The following is a 24,159-nucleotide window of genomic DNA, read 5'->3' on the forward strand; positions in this document are numbered from 1 at the left end:
AGGCCCTAGGCTCTGTGGTTTAGACCACAGCGCCACACGCGCTTAGGGCCCAGCAATACAAAAGTGGGATTGTTAAAAGCCAGTTGTCTGGAGGCGAGTGAGTACCACTGCAGCAGGTAGCACCATCATCACCATCATGATTGATGATGATGCGGTAGTATAGTCCAGAGTTAGTTGGCTACAATCCTAAGCAGCTTACATGCAAGACCTAGCCCAGACCTAGCTTTATACGACCAAGTGGATCTCCATTGGTCCCTGGAGTCACCTGACCTCTGCTAAGCTGCAGTGCACCCCACTGACCATCCACAATGGTGGTGCTAAAGAGCAATGGAGAGCAACCCAAAAGCTCTGCTACTACTGTGGCACTGAAAGTACCAGGAAAAGACCTGCTAGGCTGGGAGGGGAAGTTAATTTGGTCTGCAATCTTTTGCCTACACATGGCAGTAAATCTCTTGGAGCATGGTGGGAATTACCTCTGAGCAAACAGGTATAAGGATTTTGCTGCATGGGTGACTTTTTCCCAAGGAATTTTATCTTTGTGGATACAAACATCCTGATCTGCACCTCTTGGGCTAATGTGCAGACCAGAGTTGAGGCACCCAGCAGATTTCATGCTTCTGTTAATTGTCATTGGTAGCTTAAATCTAGCAAAATATGGATTTTGCATGTGTCTTTTGAAAGGGAAGCATGCGTTTAAATGCTTTTTAAAAAAACTACACGTTTGCATACATATTTTGAGATTTCTGTTGTTTTTCACGGAAAGGAAATGTGCAAGTTGCTCACTTTGTTTTCAAGTGTTTTTATTTAATTCGACCATTTATATGCCACTTAATTGCAGTACAGTATGGGAGAAGTAAACAAAATGAAACTAAACAGGAGTTAAAACTGTAAAACCAGAATTCAGTTAAAATGCCTGCTGGTGTGTGTGTGTGTGTGTGTGTGTGTGTGTGTGTGTTCCGTAAGTGCTAGAGGTTTAACAGGGCAAGGGTCTGTTTGGCCTCAGCTGGAAGGGGGTGCCATAAAACTGGACCCACAATACTGAACCCAGCACAGCTCCTGGTTGCTACGAACCATGCATCCAAGCCATGGGGGACCACTAATTGTGATTTCCCCGAAGACCTCACTGATCAAGCAGTGATATAACGGATCAAGCAGTCTTTGAGGTATCCTGGACCCAAGTTGTTTGAATAAATAAATACTGTACAAGCACCTTGAACCTGGTATTCTTTCCATCCCCTGTAGGCTGACCCCCCATCTTGCATGCAGGAGATTCCAAGTACAATCTCTGCCCAAGACCCTGGAGAAGCCCTTTGAGGCAGAGCAGACAGTTCTGGCAAGTTAGGCCAGTTGGACTGACTTGGACTTTGCCAAAAGTCAGTGGCTAGCCTGGAGATTTTTCTTGCCAGGAGTTTTACCTAAATCTGCCTCATCGGTAGGTTTAATCCCATTGTCCCTTGGCTTGTCTCCAGAGGATGGAGCCAACAGTGTCCTCTCTCCCTCTGCTCCCACATCCTCCGGATCTTCACCCTGAGATAAATCTGAACTTTTGGGAGCAGCTAACTGCTGCCACCCGCCCCCCCGTCTGCCCACCCAACTCCCCATCACCTGACCATTGCGACACCTGTCTCGCAGCCGCACGGGAGTGGGGGGGGGCTCTCCTTTTTGCCGTGTTCCGATGCCCACACAATTAATCAGCAGACGCCTCCGGAGCAAACCATCTCCACATTTAGCCGCAATCCGGGAGGAGTAGTGTGTCAGGAGTGGGGTGGGGGGGGGGAGGCAGAATTTACAAAAACAGCATCAGCTGCCAATGCGATGGCTGGCAGAGCAGATTCCTGCTGACTCAGGCTTTGAAGGTACAAACGAGGCTGTTGCGGCAGTGAGAGAGAGGGAAGGGAGGGGGCTGCATCTCTCTTGCCCACGCACTGCCAAATGGATTTCGGCTCGTGTCTCTCTCTCTCTCTCTCTGCCCATACTAAATAAATAAATAAGTGGCCTGTCTAGAACCTGGAAAGGAATGGGGTAGAAAGAGAACACCTTTCTCTGTTCTTTTTTTGCCCTGCCCTCCCCCCTCCCCAATTGCTCGTCCATCCAGCCGTCTGGCTTATTTCATTTTTTCCACCATGCCTGCTTGCTAGATCCATCGCCCGCGTCTCCTTTACTTTGCCGCTTGCTTTTTTTCTTGACTGCCGGTCTAGAAAAGAAGCGACAACATCTAAGGTAGGTGCGGTCTTTTCCCCCTCTCTGTCTCTCTCTTATTCCCTTTGACTTCTGGGGTGACCTCTCTCCCTCCCCTGTTTTGGAAGCTCTCTCCTCCGCCCGCCTCCCCAATTTCCTTTCTTTGCTGCAGGCGACGATTTCTCCTTGAGCTCACTTCTCTCTCCGGCAGATGCAGGGCGACAGGAAGCCCGGGTGTGTGCCCGGGTGCTTTTGCTGCGCTCTTGGGAAATTCTATGCATGTTTCATCAGAAAGAGCGTGTCCCGTTGGGTTCAAGGGATCTTGCTCCCCTGGAAGCATGTATAGAGGGCTGCAGCCTCTGTGGGGCTTCTAGGAAGCAACCAAATAGGCAGAGGAGGCTGGCCTCTTTGAAATACAAAAGGCAGAACCCAAATAGTGGACTTGGCTTATTTTAGACTCTGAGGCTTAATGGATTTGGGGAGGGGGGTAGTGGTTTTGCTCTTTAACGAGTTTTCTTTTGCTTTCTCCAAAACATGCACTTGTGGACACACACACACACACATTCCCTGGAGTGCCCCCATAAAGTCCTTTCCCCATGGTACCACCAATAAAGGTAAAGGTAAAGGTACCCCTGCCCGTACGGGCCAGTCTTGACAGACTCTGGGGTTGTGCGCCCATCTCACTTAAGAGACCACCAATAGCTGTTATTAACTCCTTCCCCCATTATTTTCTGCAGTCTGTGTTCCTTGCAGCATCAAACCCCACATTCTTTTAGGACCCTTGAAGAGGCGGAATGCGGGACCGATGTGCTGCCACAGGCAGAAGAAACCTCTCCTTTGTTGCAGCTCATAGTTTGTGGTTAATTCCCGGGCCCGTGTGTTTCCAGGTTGACCAGCTAATCGGCATAGCCGTTTCCATGGTATCTAGCTAGAAAAACTAGGCTGCCCCTTTTTCTGGTGCAGGGAAAACAAAGTGGATTCTGTTTTGTTTTGTTTTGTTGTGGGGGTTTTTTAAAGGAAGGGGACATTTTAGCACACAGATTCTCCTCTGCCCTTTGTTTTCTCTGCTCTCGTGGTTTTCCTCCAGTGCTGCCAAAAGCTGAGGGTGGAAGTGAAGAAAGGACTGGGTTGAAATCAATCGGGGGGGGGGGGGAGAGACGCAGCTGCCTGAACATCACCTGCAGTGCATCTGGGAGGAGGGTGATCTGTCAGGCACAAGTGTTTCATCTCTGCCCTGAAATTAATTGCACTTTGAAAGGAAAAGGATAGGATGGGGAACAGCTAGGATTCTGTAACGCAAGGCAGCGGCGAAGGGAACTGCTGAGCAGGGTTGGTGGCCCTGATTGCGGATGGGCAGCGGACGTCACAGTGCACCACTTTGAGAGAGGCTTCTGGCAAAGCGCTCAGTGGGACCAGTTTAGGGTGCAGGCAGGGCAGTGGGGAGCTGCGGGGGGTGACTGCGCCAACAAAAACAGGAAAAGAGCAATTTCCAGTTTTAGACTGTGGAATTCGCATATTGCCATAGATCTGCTAAGGTCTGCCTGTTTCATTTCAGTACCCAGTTTTAGTTTTGAGCGCTGTTGGCTGTTTTAATCACAGCACAATATGAAAGATAGGAAACTCCTTTCTACAGTGTAAAAACATTCCTCTGTCTAGCTTAGTACTGGCTGCATGGACAGGCAGTGTCTCTCCAGGTTTTCGGATGGGGCTTTCCTGGTCCTACCTAGAGCTGCCAGGAACTCAACCTGGGACATTCTAAATTCTGTGTGATGGGTGGTGTGTATCCCCTTGTTTGCTTTTTGCTAACTGGAGGGGTTCTGAAAAAGGGGCTAGAGGAGGCTGTTAGATAGACCAGTGCTCTGAGCTCCGTGTGAACTTCCTTCTGTAAGCTGCAGTTGTTGCCAACACTCTGGCCACAGTCAAGGAGCGATGACTTCCTGATGTGCCCATGGGGAGAAAGCAGCTTTTCTTCCCACTTATTAAAATTCATGCTTCTGTAATTCCCAGCTTCTGCTAGATATTTTTGGCTTGGCTTGACGTCCCGCCATTTCTCAGCTCAGAGAAAATGAGTTTGCGATGGAACATCGGGGCATGCAAGAGAAATTTCTGCCTAGTGACATTTCAATTACACAGTTAGCCTCTTAGCCGGGAGGATGGGATAATTCTGTTGGGTACCAGTAGAAAGACAATTTCCCCACCCGCCCTCTAATATTCAAGAGCAAAAGCAACCGTGAGGATAAAATAAGGAGCTGTAGGGAGGAGAGGGTGTCCTAATTATTCAATGGCATTTTAGAGACATGAAGAAAGTGAACATAACATAAAAAGAGCTTACTGGATCAGGCCAATGGCCCATCTAGTCCAGCATCCTGTTCTCACACTGGCCAACCAGGTGCCCCCATTGGGAAACCCATAAGCAGGATTCAAGCACAAGAGCCCTCTCCCCTCCTGTGGTTTCCAGCAACTGGTATTCAGAAGCATTGCTGCCTCCAGCTGTGTAGGCAGAGCATAGCCATCATGGCTACTACTATTCACCATCCAAGTGGCTGACCATCGCTGCCTCCTGTGGCAGTGAGTTCCATAGATTAAACTAGGTGCTGCATGGAGAAGGACTTGATTTTGTCTGTCCTGAATCTTCCAACATTCAGGTCCACAAGTTCTAGTGTTATGAGTGAGGGAGGAAAACCTTTTGTTGGTCTGTTTTCTCCATGCCAGGCGTAATTCTATAAACTTCCAATACGTGTCCTCTCTTCCTTATCTTTTCTATAAACTAATGAGTGTGGGTGTGAGTGTCTTCTAGCAACTCTAACCACAAGTAAGAAATTACATTTCCCATGATTCTTCAGCGGAAGCCGTAGCTTTTTCAAGTGTTGGGATATTGCTTTCAATATACAGTGGTACCTCGGGTTACAGACGCTTCAGGTTACAGACTCTGCTAACCCAGAAATAGTACCTTGGGTTAAGAACTTTGCTTCAGGATGAGAACAGAAATCGTGCAGTGGCAGCGCGGCGGCAGCGGGAGGCCCCATTAGCTAAAGTGGTGTTTCAGGTTAAGAACAGTTTCAGGTTGGGAACGGACCTCCAGAACAAATTAAGTTCTTAACCTGAGGTACCACTGTATAGGGCAAATGGGGCCAAAGTTTATGCTACCATTGAGCTGAAATCTTTACCCTGTTTTTTGTGGCATGACAGCACCCTAGAGATCTATCATGCCCCTCCTTCTCTTCTCCAGGAAAGATTAACATGCCCAGATCTTTCACAGGACTAATGAACAGCAGTGGTGTAAAAAGGCATCTCCCCTGCTAGGGATCTTCAGGGAACGAATTGAAAAATAAAGCTGCCAATATATTAAAGCCGTTTTATAAATCTATAGTGCGACTGCGTTTGGACTACTGCGCACAGCTCTAGTCAAGTCACCTCAAAAAGGGTATTGTAGATTTGGAAAAGATTCAGAAAAAGGCAACCAAAATGATCTAGGGAGCAGGGAGAGAGCATAACCGTAGAATTGTAGAGTCGGAAGGGACCCTTGGGGTCATTTATTCCAACTCCCTGTAACTGAGGAATCTCAACCAAAGTGGAAGTTTGTAGAACTTTGCTTGGCATGAATAAAACAGAATATTCAGGGCACATAAAAAGAAAGGCCATTTTCGCACAGTACAGAGTTTATCTATGGAACTTACTTCAACAGGAGGCAATGGGTGGCTTTTCTAAAAATTGATTTTTAAATTCAAGTAACGAAACATGCCCATACAAGGAAAATAGAGCTTCGTAGTTGTGCACAAAAGAAAGAAAACTCGGTTGGCTTTAAAAAAGAGGATTGGACAAATTCCTTGAGCAGAGGCTATTAGCTATGATGATTATGTTCTGCCTCCACTGTCAGAGGCAACAGTACTTCTGAATACCAGTTGCTGGAAACTGCAAGAGAGGAGAGGGCCCTTGTGCTTGAGTCCTGCTTGAAGGTTTCCCACTGGGGCTTCTGGTTGGCCACTTGGAGAACGGGATGCTGGACCATTGACCTGATCCAGCGGCTCCATTCTGATCCATTCTGATTTTCTTATCCCCCTCCCCCCGTCCTGCCTGACCAACCACCCCCCCCCCCAATCCCCACTCAAAGAACGTGCAGTACAGTGGTACCTCAGATTAAGAACTTAATTCATTCTGGAGGTTTGTTCTTAACCTGAAACTGTTCTTAACCTGAGGTACCACTTTAGCTAATGGGGCCTCCCGCTGCCACTGCGCCGCTACCACACAATTTCTGTTCTCATCCTGAAGCAAAGTTCTTAACCCAAGGTACTATTTCTGGGTTAGCGGAGTCTGTAACCTGAAGCATCTGTAACCCAAGGTACCACTGTATATTGTCAATATCTTTCTTAAAATACGGTGCCCAGAGCTGGGCACAGCTCTCCAGATTGCAGCCTGACTAGCACAGAACAGAATAGAATTATTACTCCTTGTGAGCTGGACACTCTGCTTCTCTTAATGCAGTGAAGATTGCATTAGCTTGTTTAGCAGCAGCATCACACTGCTGGCTCCCGTTCAGCTGGCAAAGAAAAGATTCTAATACCTTTGTTAAGTTTCCTCCCGTGAGCGAGGAATTGCATTAAGTATTCACATCCTGTGTAGGAGGTAAACCCCCAAAAAGTCTGGATGGTGTTGAATTGGACGCTGACTTTTCTCCATGCCAGCCTCCTCCCCGCTAGGGTCAGAATATAAAAATGGCTAGCAGTGAGCATGCTTTTGTCTCCATATTTGTTGCCTTGGGAAACTCTGCTGGGATAGGACCTTTGGCAGAAGGAATCAGGCTTCATTTATATGCAAGCTACTGAAGCTTAGAGGCGGTTAATGCTTGGGACATGGGCAAGACGCACACAGAAGCAGGAGGGTAGCTGGGTACATTTACCCATGACTCAGAGGGCTAAGCCAGCTGGGGTGAAGAGGGTGCCACCAGGGGCCTGCCAGAATTACATTGCCATGCCAAGAATGCACCGTGCCAGCTGACCAGGGACTCCTGCCCCAAGCCTCATATAAGCTCTGCATGGGTCTCTCCCAAAGTCCCTAACTCATTCCTTCCCACCACTTGCTGCTCCCTTGGACAGGAGATAGTTTGGGTGAGTACAGTGGTACCTCGGGTTAAGTACTTAATTCGTTCCGGAGGTCCGTTCTTAACATGAAACTGTTCTTAACCTGAAGCACCACTTTAGCTAATGGGGCCTCCCGCTGCTGCCGTGCTGCCGGAGCACAATTTCTGTTCTCATCCTGAAGCAAAGTTCTTAACCCAAGGTACTATTTCTGGGTTAGCGGAATCTGTAACCTGAAGCGTCTGTAACCTGAAGCGTATGTAACCCGAGGTACCACTGTACCTGTTTCTCTCTTGAAAAATACCCCAAACAACATCCCAATCTCTGCCAAGCAGGGTCTGTGCTCCTCTGAAGAATTGAAGACACGGCAGAGGCTGTCGTAGCTTTAAGGAAATACAATTTAGTCACCTATTTACACCTGAATTTAGATGGAGGGAGTCCAGATCTTACAGCATGGTCATCTCAAGATGATCTTGTTCTCCACAGCAGAGCAGCACTGGAGTCCAAGGCATCTCCAAGTTTCGGGCTGGGAAAGAACTTTTAGCAGTCAAGAGTAGATCAAATAGACTGATATTAGACAGGTTCATTGTGTTTTAAGTTTTGGAGGGGCAGTCTGGATGGTGCCCATGGGTCCCTTCCAAACCTGTGACCCTGCGTAGGTAAGCGTAGACTCTGTAAGAGCAAACCAGCCCAGCTAGACCCTGGCCAGTTCAGTACTGTCATTTACGTTAGAAAGATGTTGAAGATTTGTTGTTTTCAACCCCAAAAAGTTTTTGATATGAGTTTCTACTGAAATGAGACTGCATTTTAATGTTCTAGTCTAATCTTGTTTTTAAGTTGTATTTTAATCAATTGTTTTATGCCTGATGTTAGCCGCCCTGAGCCTGGTCTTGGCTGGGGAGGGCGGGGTATAAATAAAACTTCTTCTTCTTCTTCTTCTTCTTCTTCTTCTTCTTCTTCTTCTTCTTCTTCTATCTGTTGCCATAGAGATAATTGGGGGGTAACTCTCCCCACCTAATGGGAAGTGACATCACCTCATAAGGTGAAGAACAATTGCCAGATGTTCCGTGCGTGATTTTTGGTTGATGTTGGAAGATGGAGGGCAGGCCTTGCTCTGTACTGGACCCAAAGAACTATGACTTGGTGCTTCTCTGGAAACTGAATGAGGAAGCAAAGTCGGTTGAAGGTATTAAAGCTGTGAGCCCATCCCTCCAAGGCTCAGCTTCTATATATGTGCTAATAAAACCATTCGTACTAAAGACACCACAGTCTCCGCCAACCTTCATTCCAAGAAACACTCGCCACTTGGAGATTGCGGTTTGTGTAACAATATGTCCCTATCCTGGAGTGAACTCAGGAAGAACACTGTCTCTGTGAGTCTCTTTTTCCATGACGCCTTTCAACCCAGGGCATCTTCGCCGCTCCCTCTCCTTGGCCTAAAGACCCCTCTCTCTGAGGGAGCTGTAGCCGTGCTGGATTTCCTTGGCAGAAGCTTTTAACCTGATGAAACTGAAGCTGGCCGTAATGGCCTTAAAATCAGGATGCTGAGAAACTTGAAGCTCCCAGGTCAGCAGGGGCAAACTTTACCCACCATTCATACTTAATGTGCAGGAAACTAATGACTGGTTGTAAACTGCTTGGATTCCTCGCCCCCCCCCCCTCTTTTTATGAACAGTGGTATCTAATTATTTTCATAAACACAGACCCTCCAAGTGCCCCTATTTTCCAGGGACAGTCCTGGATTTACAGAAGCCGTCCTGGTTTCTGATTTGATCCTAGATAGTCCCACTTTTTCTTAGGACGTCCCTATTTTCATCAGAGAAAGCTTGGAGGGTATGGAGTCACGCGACCCCTGAGCCAAGGAGATAAGTAACTATCCAACCTTTAGAAGACACCTGAAGGCAGCCCTGTATAGTTTTATTATGTTTTTATATATGTCGGATGGGCAGGGTATAAATAATAATGAGAAACTAAATGTGTTGGGTGGGTTATTGGCTTGTTCTTGTTTTTATTTCCATTATATATTTTGTGTTTTTACGTTGCGATTTTATGTTGTGAACCGCCCCGAGACCTGTGGAGATAGGGCAATATACAAATATTAATTATAACAATAATACTAGTATAATAGTGTTCGAAAATGAGCAGGGGCCAGATAAAATTTGGGTGAAATTCTCATGGACAGAGTGTGTGTGTTTTTGTGTAGATACAGCATGGTTTACGTTCCAGGTGGCAAAGCAAGTGGTATTCAGAAGCACTGCAGCCTCCAACCATAGAGGCAGAACATAGCCATTGTAGAGACTAGTCATTGACTTTATCCAGTCCTCTTTTCAAGCCATCCACGTTGGCGGCCATCACTGTGCCATAGTTTTAATATGCCCTGCATGAAGAAGTCCTTTCTTTTATCTGTCCTGAAACTTCCAACAGGCTCTGCTCGGCCTCCACAACTGGAGGCAGCAATGCTCCTAAATACCAGCTGCTGGAAACCACAGGAAGAGAGAGGAGTCTTGTGTGCGAATCCTGCTTGTGGGCTTCTCCCAGGCATCTGGTCAGCCACTGTGAGAACAGGAGGCTGGACTAGATGGGCCATTGGCCTGACCCAGCAGGCTCTCCTTGCATTCTTAAAAGGTCCCCTGTGCAGTTTACCAATAAATTGATACAAACAAAACTTAACACTATGAAGTGTGGCCCCTCCAGATCTGTTTTTTTTTTGGGGGGGGATATATTCTGCCACCAAGGGATGCGGGTGGTGCTGTGGGTTAAACCACAGAGCCTAGGACTTGCCGATCAGAAGGTCGGTGGTTCGAATCCCCATGACGGGGTGAGCTCCCATTGCTCGGTCCCTGCTCCTGCCAACCTAGCAGTTCGAAAGCACCTCAAAGTGCAAGTAGATAAATAGGTACCGCTCCGGCGGGAAGGTAAACGGCATTTCTGTGCGCTGCTCTGGTTCGCCAGAAGCGGTTTAGTCATGCTGGCCACACGACCCGGAAGCTGTACGCTGGCTTCCTCGACCAATAAAGCGAGATGAATGCCGCAACCCCAGAGTCGGTCACGACTGGACCTAATGGTCAGGGGTCCCTTTACCTTTACTATATTCTGCCACCATTCATGAATGCAATACTAGCAGTAGGTTTATACTGAACCAACCACACATCCTCCCCCTCCTCCTCCTCCTTCTTCTTCTTCTTCTTTGCTTTTTTTTATTGGTTTTCACATATTGCATTACAATACAGAAAATTGGCACAGGAAATGGTGTTGGCTTTGGTACGTCATCCTTCTTTAATAGTTGCTCTGTGATGCTTCCCCAGTGTAAGTGCATTTTTGTGCCATCTCGAAGGGCACCTCTCATCCTGCACAACTAAATTCAGGGCAGTAAACAAACCAGAGCATTCATGCTGTAAAAAAAAATGTTACAGGATTTTGGCAGGGTGGTATATGGCGTGCAATGATTGGAAATGGAGCAGCGTTTTTGCCCTGGAACTTTTAACGGGTGCAAATGGTTTCGAAAGCAGGAAACCATCATGAACGCGCAATAAAAAAAGGAAGCCTGTAAAAGAAAAAGAAATCTTACAATGTTATAAAAACAGTATTTAGAATGAAACCAAAATGACTCATCCTGCTGAGTTGGAGTTTCAATGTGTGAAGGAGCCTCTGAAAGTGCAGAATTTGGAAGCGGCTGCTCAGTCATCTATTGCATACTCATGGGCCTCCTGTAAGCCACTAGCAGAGCCAGGCGGTTTTGCTGCCAGGGGCTGCACCCCAAGTATATGAAACCCAAGACCAGCCAAGTTATTTGGACCCCTGAGACAAAGTATAATAATAATCCCGCATTGTAGTCCACACTTACGCCCATATTACAGGTTTGAGGATTCTTCTGAGATAGAGTAGAATAATAGAACCGTAGAATTGCAGTATAGGCTGGTACCTCCAAGGTTCATCTAGTCCCACCCTCTGCAATGCAGAAATTACAGCTATAGAATCCATCCAACCTCTGTTTAACAGCCTCCATCCAACCTCTGTTTAACAGCCTCCAGTGAAGGAGGGTCCATCACCTTCCGAGGGAGTCAGTCAGTCAGTCAGTCAGTCAGTTTGTTTTATTGCACATTGCCAAAGGCCACCGCAATGTATACAGAATCATTCAAAAATTAAAAGAAAATATACTGGATTAATACAAAAAACTTAAAACATATATATTATCAAGACATTACCTATTCTAAACAGAGCTATAAAAGTACCTTAATATACAAGTTAAGACATTAAACAATAAAATTTATAAGCTAAAATTATCACATGGCCACTGATATATTAAAAAATAATGTTAATTAATACAATGTGCAATTATATTCGGAGTTTGGTGATAAAGATAGAATATACCTTGATGTAGATAGGGTCAAATAAATTCATCTCCTTTACAGTTGGAGTCAGTTCCCCTGTCAAACAACTCTTGCCATCAGAAAGTGCCTCCTAATGTTTAGCCATAATCTCCTTTTTTTGTAATTTGAATCCGTCAGTTCGGGATGTACCCTTCAGAGCAGTGAAAAGCAATCTTCCTTGTGACAGCCTTTCTGATATTTGAAGGTGGCCATCATATCACCTCTCTGTCTTCTCTTCTCCAGGCTAAACATTCCCAGCTCCCTCAACCATTCCTCGCAGGCCTTAGCTTCCAGACCCTTGATCATTCTGGTCACCCTCCTCTGCACACCTTCTACTTTACAACAGAATCACTTACAACGGCCTTGCAACATAGTCTGCTGTTCATATTGCAGCTCAAAAGTGGGGCCAAGGCTGCTTTAGATTCCTTCTCTGGGTTGCAGTATTAAATTGCCCAGCGCCCCTCAGGTGGGTCAAATCAAGCACTAGGTCACGATGCACAAGCCCCATGCTCTGTTGATTGGTTACTCTTATATTCAAAAAATTCTTTATAAAAAAGGCACCAATGAAGTTATCCCCAAGTCAGTTCAGTTATACTACACCGAAGTGCTTGTTTTTTGTGTGTATGTGTGTGCTTATAATGTCCTAACATCCTAGTTACTTGCAATTCATTTGCATTTCAGAGTCCAGTTTCTGATAAGTCAGTCTCATCATCATTCATTTCCTTTTCACCTACTGTCTGGTTAATGATAATGTGTGTGTGTGTATACACACACACACACAAATATATATATACACACACACACACATATATACACACACACAAACACACACACACACACACACACACACATATATATATATATATATATATATACGTACCGTATTTTTCGCCCTATAGGACGCACTTTTTTCCCCTCCAAAAATGAAGGGGAAATGTGTGTGCGTCCTATGGGGCGAATGCAGGCTTTCGCTGAAGCCTGGAGAGCGAGAGGGGTCGGTGAGTACCGACTCCTCTCGCTCTCCAGGCTTCAGGAAGCTATCCGCAAGCCTTGCAAGCCCGGCGGGAGGTCCCGCGGGCTCGCAAAGCTTGCGGGCAGCAGCCTGCAGCCCAAAAGCTCAGGGGACAGCTGTTCCCCAACCTGATCTGGAGCTTGCTTCTCCCCCCCCCCCCCGCCAGCCCCACAAACTCGGGGGATAGCGGGGAGGCGGAGCGCCACCACCCCGCTATTCCCGGACCTGGTCTGGAGGCTGGCGGGGGGGAGAAGCAAGCTTGCTTCTCCCCATCGCCAGCCCTCAAGCTCGGGGGACAGCGGGGCAAGCCGCTGCCCCACGGAGGCTAGAGAGGCTGTCCCTGAAGGCAGAAGAGGGAGACGGAGCGCTCTGTCTCCGTCTTCTAGCTTGGGGATGGCTGCACAAACCTGGGGGGGAAATAAAATTTTTCCCCTTGATTTCCCCCCCAAAAAACTAGGTGCGTCCTATGGGCCGGTGCATCCTATAGGGCGAAAAATATGGTGTGTATACACACACACATATACACATATGTATATACATACACACACACATTTGTTTACATGTTGTTGATTGACAGTGGGTTATTATTATACCCTGATCAATCTGCTGTCAGTTCAATTCTTGCTTGGTAGTTGATTTTCGTAAACTGTGTGGCTTTAACCCATATCATAACACAATACGTAGGTGCTATTGGTCTGATACCATTTGTGTCTCCAGTTGATCTTAAAGGGGCATGTTAGTAGCTAGGGGCATGGGTGGTGGCCTCCTTGGGGGGGGGGAATGCTTTCAGAAGCTCTAGGAGCACGGTCACCCTCTTAAAGCTGGCAATGGCTCTCCAGGATTTCTGGCCGACGGAAATCCCAACCTTTTCTGGAGATGCCAGGGATTGAACCCAGGGCCTTCTGCATGCAAGCACCTGCTCTCCCACTGAGCTGTGGTCCTTCTTTTAAGTTCACATAGGTTCTAAATCAGTACTGTATACACTAACGGGCAAGGTTTCAGAGAAGTGCCTTTGTCAGCCATACTTGGAGATGCAGAGGACTGACAAGCCTCCTGCATCAGGCCAAAGGGGGCCCATCTAGTCCAGCATCGTCTTCTCACAGTGGCCAACCAGATGGCAAAAGGGATTTGAGCTCAAGACCACACTCCCCTCCTGAGGTTTCTAGCAACTGGTATTTGTAAGCATCGCTACCTCTGACCATGGAGGCAGAGCGTAGCCATTGTGGTTAGCAGCCATGGATAATAGCCCTCTCCCCCATGAATATGTCTAGCCCTCTTTTACAGCCGTCCAAGTAGGTGGTCATCCCAGCCTCCTGTGGCAGTGAGTTCCACAGTTTGTGCAATGTGATGAAGTCCTTTCTTTTATCTGTCCTAAACCAGGAGTCAGCAAACGTTTTCAGCAGGGGGCCGATCCACTGTCCCTCAGACCTTGTGGGGGGCCGGACTATATTTTGAAGGAAAAAATAATGAACAAATTCCTATGCCCCACAAATAACCCAGAGATGCATTTTAAATGAAAGCACACATTCTACTCATGTAAGAACACCAGGCAGGCCCCACAAATAACCCAGAGATGCATTTTAAATAAAAGGACACATTCTACCCATGTAAAAACACGCTGATTCCCAGACCATCCTCGGGCCGGATATAGAAGGTGATTGGGCCAGATCTGGACCCCGGGCCTTAGTTTGCCTACCCATGGTCCTGAACCTTCCAACACTCGGCTTCATTGGATATCCACGAGTTTCAATGTTATGAGAGTGAGTGAAAAACTGTCCTTCCTCCAGTTTCAACCAAGTGTGGCCACACTATAGATCTGCATAACAGTATTATCTGCCACTGGGCTGCCACATCCTTTTCTCCTGCTTTGCTTTCTGGAACCTCTCATGTCTGTCTCAATCCCAGAAGAAAGCACTTCCTTTTCACAACTGCAGAAAAATTGGGTGGTTAGCTAATTCTCCTGCCTCTGTATTATGGCGGCTGCAAGCTTAGCTGCACGATTTCTTCTTTCGTTTCAAAGACTCTGCTTATTCATGCTAAATATCAGGCTTGTTTGGGAGCTCCTTCCTTTTCATTTCTGCCCCCATCCTCTTCTCTTAACAGTGTGTTTGAAAATTAAAATGTAATGCAATAAAACAGCATGCCCGAACCAAATAAATAATCCTTCTGGTGTGTTACAGGGGTATGTGAGCCAGGAATCTCACCTCTACCACTGACTCACTGGGTGGGTTTAGAGAAGCCACTATTCTCTTATCCATGCAATTTCCACGCAAGAATTGATTCATGCTGGCCTACCTTTTGAGGCCGTTGTGAAGCTTGCAGAGATAATGTATGTTAAGTGTTTGGGAGTACTATTATTATTATATTAAAGAAACTACTTCTAGCGACCCATCATCTCCCCTGGGGACAAAACAGCAAAAGTGGCTTCTCAGGGGCAGGTAACTGAAAATCATCATCATTATGTATTTAAATAATATTGTATTTACCGTTTACCAGAAAGTCCCAAGGAGGTTGGAGAATATAAAAACAGAGTTGGAACATCAGAAGGGGTGATGTCCCTGGCAATACAAAAAAAAAAAAAGGCACTCATTAGTATATACATCAAGTAATTCAAAATAATTGGAGAGGGTGTGTATCGCCATAGATGCCGTGTATAAATTTCTTGCAGAAATTCGAAGCTGTGCATTGCTGCTGCTAAAGATTGGCTTGCAGACCCGTTTTTCGTTTTCTCTGAGCTACATGTGCCGGTGAAGAAGACGTGAGGTTTTTTGTTTTGCTTTGTTTTTGCTTTTGTCCTGTGATCTCACCTTGGCACAACCCAGGATCCTTGAAGCAGCAGGAGGCAGGAGTCTCTCTCCTCCTGTCACCCAACCCCTTTGCTCAGGGTTCTGCTTTCTGTCCTCGTTTCAGCAATGTCTTATTTTAGAGGCAGAGGCTCCTGGCTGTCTCGGGAGGAGAGAGCAGGGAGAATTTGTGATGAGCGGAGCCTTAGCGGAGAACACAATTCCAGCAGGCCAGGAGGGAGGCCCAGTTTGGAGGTCCAAACATTCCTGATTGAAGCCAATGGGCCATCAAGTCCAGCAGCCAATGATAGCCCCATCCTCCTCCATAAATTTCCCCAATCCTCTTTTAAAACCATCTAAGTTGGTGCCAATCACTGCCTCCTGCAGGAGGGAGTTCCATAGCTGACCTCTATGCTTTATGTCTCCTCTTACTCTTCTTTTCTCTAAACCAGCCTTTCTCAACCTCTGAGTCCCCAGATGTTGTTGAACTACAACTCCCATCACCCCTAGCTAGCAAGGTCAGAGCTCAGAGATGATGGGAGTTGTAGTCCAACAACATCTGGGGACCCAAACAAAAAGCCCTAAATCAGGCATAGGCAAACTCGGCCCTCCAGATGTTTTGGGACTACAGCTCCCATCGCCCCTAGCTAACAGGACCAGTGGTCAGGGATGATGGGAGTTGTAGTCTCAAAGCTGGAAGGCCGAGTTTGCCTATGCCCGCCCTAAATGCTGTAACCTTTCCTTATAGGTGCCTCAATCCATCCCCTCCATCATTTTGGTTGCCCTTTACTGAACCTTTTTCCAACTCTACAATATCCTTGTTGGGCCTTTGTGTCAGCTGAAAAGAAAGCCCGCTTAAGTCAGACAGGGTGCAATACCTCCTTCAGCCAGCCACCTCGATGGCGCTCAGGAGCAGTTAAGGGACCAACAGCTCCCTCTTGTGGCCATCTACTGTGGTGATATGGCAGGTGAAGCACTCGAGTCCAGCCACCAGATTTCCTGGTTTGATATTCCTGGCACCTTAAATCTGTTACAATCCTTAAATGGTTTTCTGCTTTAATCCTTTTCCCTGACATGCCTCCACCCACCCACACAACCACCCACCTCTTTCATGCTTTTCATACTGCTGCTTGCCTGGTTAATTTATTCTCAATTGCTGCGCTGTTTTTAGCAATAACGGGGAATTGAGTTACGTGGTGGGTTTTTGAAGGTTCTTTTTAAATGGAAACATTTGTACAGAATGAGGGCTTGCAAAATCTGAACGAAAAAGAGAACAAACACAGAAAGAGATGCGTCGACCGCTGATTGCTAAATCAGCATTGCTGTATGCGCAACCAGGAATGAAAAATAAAATAAAACAAAAACAAGCAAGGTCTTCTTTTAAGTGAAGCTGGGTCTTGTAGAATATCTGTTTCTTGAACTGAGAATTATTATTATTTTAAGTGACAAACAGCCTTTCAATGTCGCTAGGCCTCCTCATGATCTACACAGATGGCTCTGGCACAACTTCCCCACTTCGTCCGCTGGGCTAAATTAACCATAAAGTTAAGTAATTAGCAGCTGAAATCTCCTGCTGAACGAACCTGCCTACCCCTTTGCACTTTTCTGCAAGTCAATCTGGCTGTTATGCAGATGGAGGCATTAGAATTATGAAAAAAATCTTGCTTCCGGCTGCCAGAAGAGTGTATGCAAGCAATAGCTTTTGTGTCATTCTTCCATATAAACAAAAAAAAACCCTTGCATGTAGCACTTCTGGGAGAAAGGCATAGTGTTACTCTTGCCTTGAGGCACTGGCTTTAGATATGCAGGGAGTTTATTTGTTTGTTTTTGTCCTGAACCACAGGATACCTGACGGCAGGTCTTGCTGGTGTGTACAGTTCCACAACAGATGCTAGCATGTAGTCTGGAAGCCTAACAGCTCGAAAGTCCAGTGAGACCAGGTTCCTACCCCTGCAGCTGATCCAAGGGCCAGGGCGCATGGAGATTAGTCCCACACAAGCACAGTCATGAAGAGCTCCCTGGACCATCCAAGCCATGGTCCAACCAACATGGGAAGTTGAACAGACACAGCAGCTCAGCTCTGCTTCCCTTGTGTACTTTGCCTGCTGATGGCAGCATCTGGGCTTGACAAGGCAGGTGACCCTCACCTGTCCTGAGCCTACTGCAGCTGAGGAATCACACCCTTCCTCCCAGAGCTAGCAAGCCCCACCTGAGCATCTAGGAAGCTGGGCTGGATGCTCTTGCCTGCCTCAGCCTCCTGGAGCTTCCCTCCTGCTGCTCCCTATGCCTTAGACCCTGCCGTGTTTGGGAAGAAAGGAGCTCCTCTGGCACAGGTGATGGGTCCTTCTGCTCTGGTTCCTGTGCACTGACCCCCATCCCCTCTCCATCCTCCATCACCCCATGAGTACTTCCTACACCAACCTCTCCTTCATCCCCAGCTTGTCCCAGTCACGGTTACACTCCTCATTGGGATCCTCTTCCTCCTCCCTTCTTCTCTGCCAGTTCAATACAATTTTATGCAGTGGATCTTAGGGTGAAAGTGAGACCTGTCTTGTGTGTGGCACCCATCTTCATGAGGAGGACAACAGCCTAGAAGCAAGGGGAAGATAATGGCAATCCTTGGTCTCTGTTGTGTAAGCTGATGGGCTGGTATACGCATTGCCTAACTCTGTTCTTCCTCTCTCTTTATCTTCCCTGCTTCCTTTAGTGGGTGTTGAAAAAACTTGAACTGGAACCGGGAGGCTGGGCTCCATGTATCCGGAATCCACCACGGACTCTCCGGCTAGATTCTCGAACAGGCAGACGGGCTCCCCAGGCATGATCTACAGGTGAGCTTCAGACACATTTTCCTACTTTCCAGGGCTAGATAAAAGCATTGGGGAAACCACAGTTTTGCAGGAAAGGTCATGGTACTGAATGCAGATTCTATCAGTTTTCTGATGGTTTCCACTTTGGGGTTTTTTTTGGGGGGGTGTCAGGTTTCTAGACCATGTGAACAGTGAACAGTGAACAGTGTCTGATTGCTGTTTTCTGAAATCTCAGAAGTCACAGGAGAGGCTGAGTAAGGTCTTCAACGCTTTGGAAAAAAGGGCCCCTTTCCGCCTCTCCATGAGTAAAGTTTGGATTCCTCGGGTGCATCATTTTATATTTAGTGTGGAATGAGTGTGATCCTGCTGTAGATTGTAACCCCAGCACTAAGTACTCCAATACTAAAAGTCAATACTAGCTTCTTCTTTTAACTCATAAACTAGGCATATTATGAGTGTCAGTATATGCTTCCCCGCAAGTTCAGAAAGGTGGTCAAAACTGCCTCTGGGTCTAAAGATACATTACTTAGAGCTTTCTTCTTCTTCTTCTTTTAAAAAACCTTAAGAACTTTACTCCAAAATATTGTCATCCCAGAACAAGGACACCATATATGTAGAAAAATCTCCATTGGTTCTTAATGTCATTCCATTGATTTCTGAACTTCTCCCCAGCAACCCAGCTCTAATTCTGACAGTCATTGGCCCTGGATGTGAATTAAGGGCCGCCCACCAGCTTTCTCTTTCATCATAGTTGAATATTGGATAATGCCTCTGCCAAATGTTGACATGAATCGTAGGCTATTGTTCCACAAGATCCTTCATTTCGAACAAAATTGCTCCAGTAAATGTGCATCTTCAACCGAATCATCTTGGATGGCATGCAAACTTTTGAGTAACGTCGGGTCGTAGGTCAGTGGGAATGTTGAGACCTTGCAAACCATGATTTGCAAACTGGGAACCAGACTTGGAAATGTATTGTTAGAAGTTTGGAGGTGGGGGCAGTGTGGATGATACCTATGGATCCCTTCCAAAGCTGTGATCCTGTTACTGTGCTGTTAGAATCTACAAGAGGAAGCTGGTGACCCAATCAGATCGGTTCCTTTGTTAAGGTAATAGCCTTGGTTGGCTGGTTAAGTACTTCCATTTACATGTCCAAAGAGGTTGCCATAGAGACAAACAGGTGGGCCTTTTTCCACATCACCTGGCTGGATGTCCCATCATCCTAGGATGGGGGACAAGAGACCAAGGTAGGAGGGAGGCTGATGCTGGACACAGAGGCATGGCTTCTTCTGTGGTGGCGCCAAAACTGTGGCTTGGGGCTTAATGGGGAAGCAGGGTTCTCCTGAGGAAGCTCTTGTATCTCAGTTGCCCTGTTTTTGACTCCACTTCTTTCTGTACTCACCCCCTGAGATTGCCGGTGGAGGGAGTGGTCATTATTGACAGAGGTCATGCTTCCAGCATCTTCAGGAAGCTGAAAGTGCTGTTTACTGTCGGAAATGTTGACGGGGTTTCTGAATACTTCTGGCAGAAGTGAAAGGTGGTGCTAAAGGGATTCCCCTGCATCGTGCAATCTTTTGTAGACTTTGGGATCTATTCCCCGCCCCCGCCCCTCCTTTGTTCAGTTCCACTCCACATAAGAGGACCAAGTGTGTGTTGGGGGCAATGCAACATAACAGAATACTTAAAGGGTGGAGCATCCTTAAAGCTCCTTTGTGGGCATCCTCTCTGTGCTCCAAGCATCTTACCATCTGAAGTTTGCTTGCAGAGAACAGAAGAGAGGGGAAGGATCGTAGAATTATAGAGTTGGAAGGGACCCCCATGTAGTCAACCCACTCTGCCATGCAGCAAAGAATCCCTGACAGATGGCCATCCAACCTCTGCTTAAAAACCTCCAACAGAGGAGAGTCCCCTGCCTTCTGTGGTCATCTGTTCCACTACAGAGCAGTTCTTGCCAGCAGAATTTTTTTCCTAAAGCAGTGATGGCTAAACTTGGCCCTCCAGCTGTTTTTGGACTACAACTCCCATCATCCCTAGCTAACAGGACCAGTGGTCAGGGATGATGGGAATTGTAGTCCCAAAACAGCTGGCGGGCCAAGTTTGGCCATCACTGTCCTAAAGTGAGAAGCGAAGCCGACTAGGGGTGATTGCAAGCAGGTGTGCTGATAAGATTTACACCTGTGCTGAATTTTTCCTGCAGTGAGGTTTTCCCACTTCTCACTTTTTGCTGGCTGTTTGTTTGGACAAGAGTTCCTACCACTCCTAAGTCTAAAACCTGGGAGGCGGATGTGAAAACCCCTTTCTTTGGTTTGCTGTGCAACTTGTGCCAACTGCCCTTCCTACGCAGGTCCCTCCTCCCGGCCCTCCATGCAGTTAGGTCCAAGACCCTGTGCAGGTGAGCAGCAAACACGCACTGGAATGACGATCTCTGCAAACGTAAAGATTTGCGAAGTCAAATTTACAGGGAAGTGCAAACCTCTTCCACTTGGTGGCGCCGTTGTAACAAAGAAGTAGACAAGCAGGACCCTAACAGAAAGAGGAAGTACATAAGCAATGAATCTTTGACTGGGATCCCAGAGAGGTCTACTTTGTGTTTGTGTGCACGCGCTGGTTTCTTTTTACTGTGACTTGTGGATCTTTTCTTCTTTCTCTCCCTTCTGCTTTCGGAAGTGCTCGCTACGGGAGTCCCAAAAGACAGCTCCAATTTTACAGGTAATGGCACCAGCGTTTCTTTTCTCAATGCACCTGAGTCAAGGTGTCTGTGGACAGGTAGCTGTTGGTTCATTGTGGTTAACTTCAAATCTCTCCCTCCACCGCCCAGAGTCGCTCTTCCACCTGCTGTGTCGGAGGCAGAAATGCAATAGGTGTATCTTTCATCACCACATCTCCATTTTCTTTTCGGAGGGGGAGGAAAATAATGATCCTCTTTGAATGCCTGCTACTACCCAGTTGTGAAATGCTCAGGGAAATGATGTTGCAAACTTATTTTTTACAGTATTTTGAGGGGTGTACCGAAATATTCCCAAAATACCTGCTTGTATGGCTCCAAGGATGGCGTAATCATCTTGGAGGGCCTCTTTTGATGCTGTGTCTGCTCATCCTTCAGAGGCAAACTGGCTCCCTCTCTGATTTATATGCCTGATGGTCTCTTCACTTCAATGTGGATCTGATTATCGGGTTATTCTTGTTCTTGTCTATATTTTTATTATGTATGTTATGTTTTATCTTGTGATTTTATCTTGTGAACTGCCCTGAGACCTGCGGGGAATAGGGCAGTATACAAATTCAATAAGTAAATAAAGTAATAAGTAAATAAATAAATTTGTACCAGTGCCAAGGAGTGGTGGTGGTTGGGGTCTTCGTTTCCCAGGGAAAATGCTCGACCAATCAAGTTGGCAGCCATTCTTAAGGAAAACCTGCTTTCAAAGTGGCAGCTATTTAGAGATGTAAATAGTGTATTGTCTGCTTAGAATGTGTCCAGGTCCTCAAAGTAGGGTGGCCGGCATCACCCTTTTCACCCAAAGGAAGAAAACGTTAGCTGCCAATTTGCAAACAAATACCAGGCAACCACGGACGCAGGTGGCGCTGTGGGTTAAAGCCTCAGTGCCTAGGGCTTGCCGATCGAAAGGTCGGTGGTTCGAATCCCTGCGGCGGGGTGCGCTCCCGCTGCTTGGTCCCAGCGCCTGCCAACCTAGCAGTTCGAAAGCACCTCCGGGTGCAAGTAGATAAATAGGGACCGCTTACCAGCGGGAAGGTAAACGGCGTTTCCGTGTGCGGCTCTGGCTCTGGCTCTGGCTCTGGCCAGAGCAGCGATGTCACGCTGGCCACGTGACCCGGAAGTGTCTCCGGACAGCGCTGGCCCCTGGCCTCTTAAGTGAGATGGGTGCACAACCCCAGAGTCTGTCAAGACTGGCCCGTACGGGCAGGGGTACCTTTACCTTTACCTTACCAGGCAACCACACAGCCCTCCTGAACCCTGGCTCATAGTTTTGCTTCCTCCAGACAAACCACAAGCTAGTAAGCAAAGTTTGCCCTATGGTTTGCAGCTCAGGTCTGGCTGAGAGAGCTAAAACCACGAGCCCAGATTTGGACAATGTGCTAAGCCAAACCACAACTTAACTCAGTGTAGCACAGCAGCAAAAGCATTCTGTGGGGAGAAAGGTGGCTGCAATCTCCTCTCTGGGAGCCTGACAGTTTGCTTGCCTACTGCAATGCCATGGTTTAGCTTACCTGAGTGAGGACAAAGTGTACTGCAAATTTGAAGGGGAAATTGAATCTGCACGTGTAAAGGACTTTGTCTGCTCTGCTGCTGTAGGATAGGGTGACTCCCGTCCAGCACTTTAGGTGTGTTTTAAACCCATAAAGTATGGTTTAAACTGATTATTGATGCATTGGTTTGTTTCAGTTGGCTCAAAGGCCATGTTGCATGATGTGAAATGCGCTTTTACATTTATTGTCCATTTAACAAATATTTTTAAAATAGAAATAGCTGCCACATGGGGCCTTTGGGCAGGATCAGAACTGGTGGGCAGGGGAATCTAAACCTGATAAACCCTCCTCTCCTGGAGCTGCTATTTGCATTGGGGGGAAATGAGCATGTTGAATGCAACAAGATATTTAATGCAACTCTACATTGACCCTTGAGTGTCTCCAGCTTGGTGTTAACTTAGATGAATGCCAACTGATATTGCATGATGCTGAGTCAAATAGCCTGTCAAATGATCAGGTTTCTACTTGTCCAGTATCTTAGAAAAACTTTCTTTCCTGCTGTTTCCTGGCACTTACAATTTTACCTCCTTGTTTCATATTTTAAAATAATCTTATTTAATATAGCGTCCTTGTGCCTGAGACTTTTCGGAACAACCCCCAAACAGGAGTGCAAAGGTCCCTGCATCAAGGATGCTGCAGTTTAAATATCAGCAGCGACAGGAGGGACATGGGGCAGTGGGGCTTCACAGTTGACTGTGAACAAATGCAACATGATTAGTTATTATATGCACCAATGGTTCTCAAAGTAGGCTGCAATGCCCCCCGGGGGGGGATTACCTGGGGAGCGCTAATAATACTTAATAATAATAATAATTTTTATTTATACCCCTTCCTCCCCAGCCAAGGCCAGGCTCAGGTCGGCTAAAAAGCAATAATAAAAACAAGTTGAATGAGGGAAAGGGGCAGCCAAGGGGGCTCTGGGATGTAAATGTCTATCAGACTTTGAAAAGCTGGTATCACTGGATCAAGTTTACTGGTTCCGGTGAATTAATTAAACGAAATAGTTTCAACTGGATTTTGAAGAGAAGTGCAATGAATTGTTACCGCTTTGAATTTAACTGTGGTGTTATCTTCTGTAGCTGATTGTGCAAACTATTTTGAATAATGCTTTTTTATGGAATAGGGTAGAGGGTGCTGGGATGCGGGTGGCGCCGTGGTCTAAACCATTGAGCCTTCTTGGGCTTGCCGATCAGAAGGTCAGTGGTTCGAATCCCCATGGTGGTGTGAGCTCCCGTTGCTCAGCCCCAGCTCCTGCCAACCTAGCAGTTCAAAAGCATGTCAGTGCAAGTAGATAAATAGGTACCGCTCCAGCGGGAAGGTAAACGGCGTTTCCGTGCGCTCTGGTTTCCTTCACGGTGTTCTGTTGCACCAGAAGCAGTTTAGTCATGCTGGCCACATGACCCGGAAAGCTGTCTGTGGACAAACACTGGCTCCCTCAGCCTGAAAGCGAGATGAGTGTCGCAACCCCATAGTGGCCTTTGACTGGACTTAACCATCCAGGGGTCCTTTACCTTTACCTATGGAACAAAGTAGGCAGTGGCCTCAATAGGTTTTGGAATCACTAATATACATCATCTATGTGCATTGTTTTTAGTAGAGTAACATAAGCACAAGAAGCGGGGGGGGGGGGGGTTCCCTGCCCCATGGCAATTACAGTCTCATATGACA

At 46.8% G+C, this 24,159-nt stretch overlaps 1 protein-coding gene across 6 annotated transcripts in view; it reads left to right on the forward strand.

Annotated features, from left to right (window-relative positions):
* The window catches only part of KCNAB2 (potassium voltage-gated channel subfamily A regulatory beta subunit 2), a 104,942-nt gene that overhangs the window by 16,767 nt on the left and 64,016 nt on the right, over positions 1–24,159 (forward strand). For 2 of the 6 annotated variants that reach the window (XM_079987141.1, XM_079987145.1), the window contains exons 2-3: positions 18,126–18,246; positions 20,893–20,934. In XM_079987141.1, the coding sequence (XP_079843267.1) occupies positions 18,170–18,246; positions 20,893–20,934 (119 nt within the window). In that variant the 5' untranslated portion in view covers positions 18,126–18,169. Of the gene's footprint in view, positions 1–1,681; positions 1,857–1,881; positions 2,221–18,125; positions 18,247–20,892; positions 20,935–24,159 lie in introns of those variants that run through there. The other 4 variants (XM_079987144.1, XM_079987146.1, XM_079987143.1 and 1 more) reach the window with 3 other exon arrangements.

Source organism: Podarcis cretensis (genome assembly GCF_951804945.1).
Source record: "Podarcis cretensis genome assembly, chromosome: 8".
Classification (NCBI taxonomy): Eukaryota; Metazoa; Chordata; class Lepidosauria; order Squamata; family Lacertidae; genus Podarcis; species Podarcis cretensis.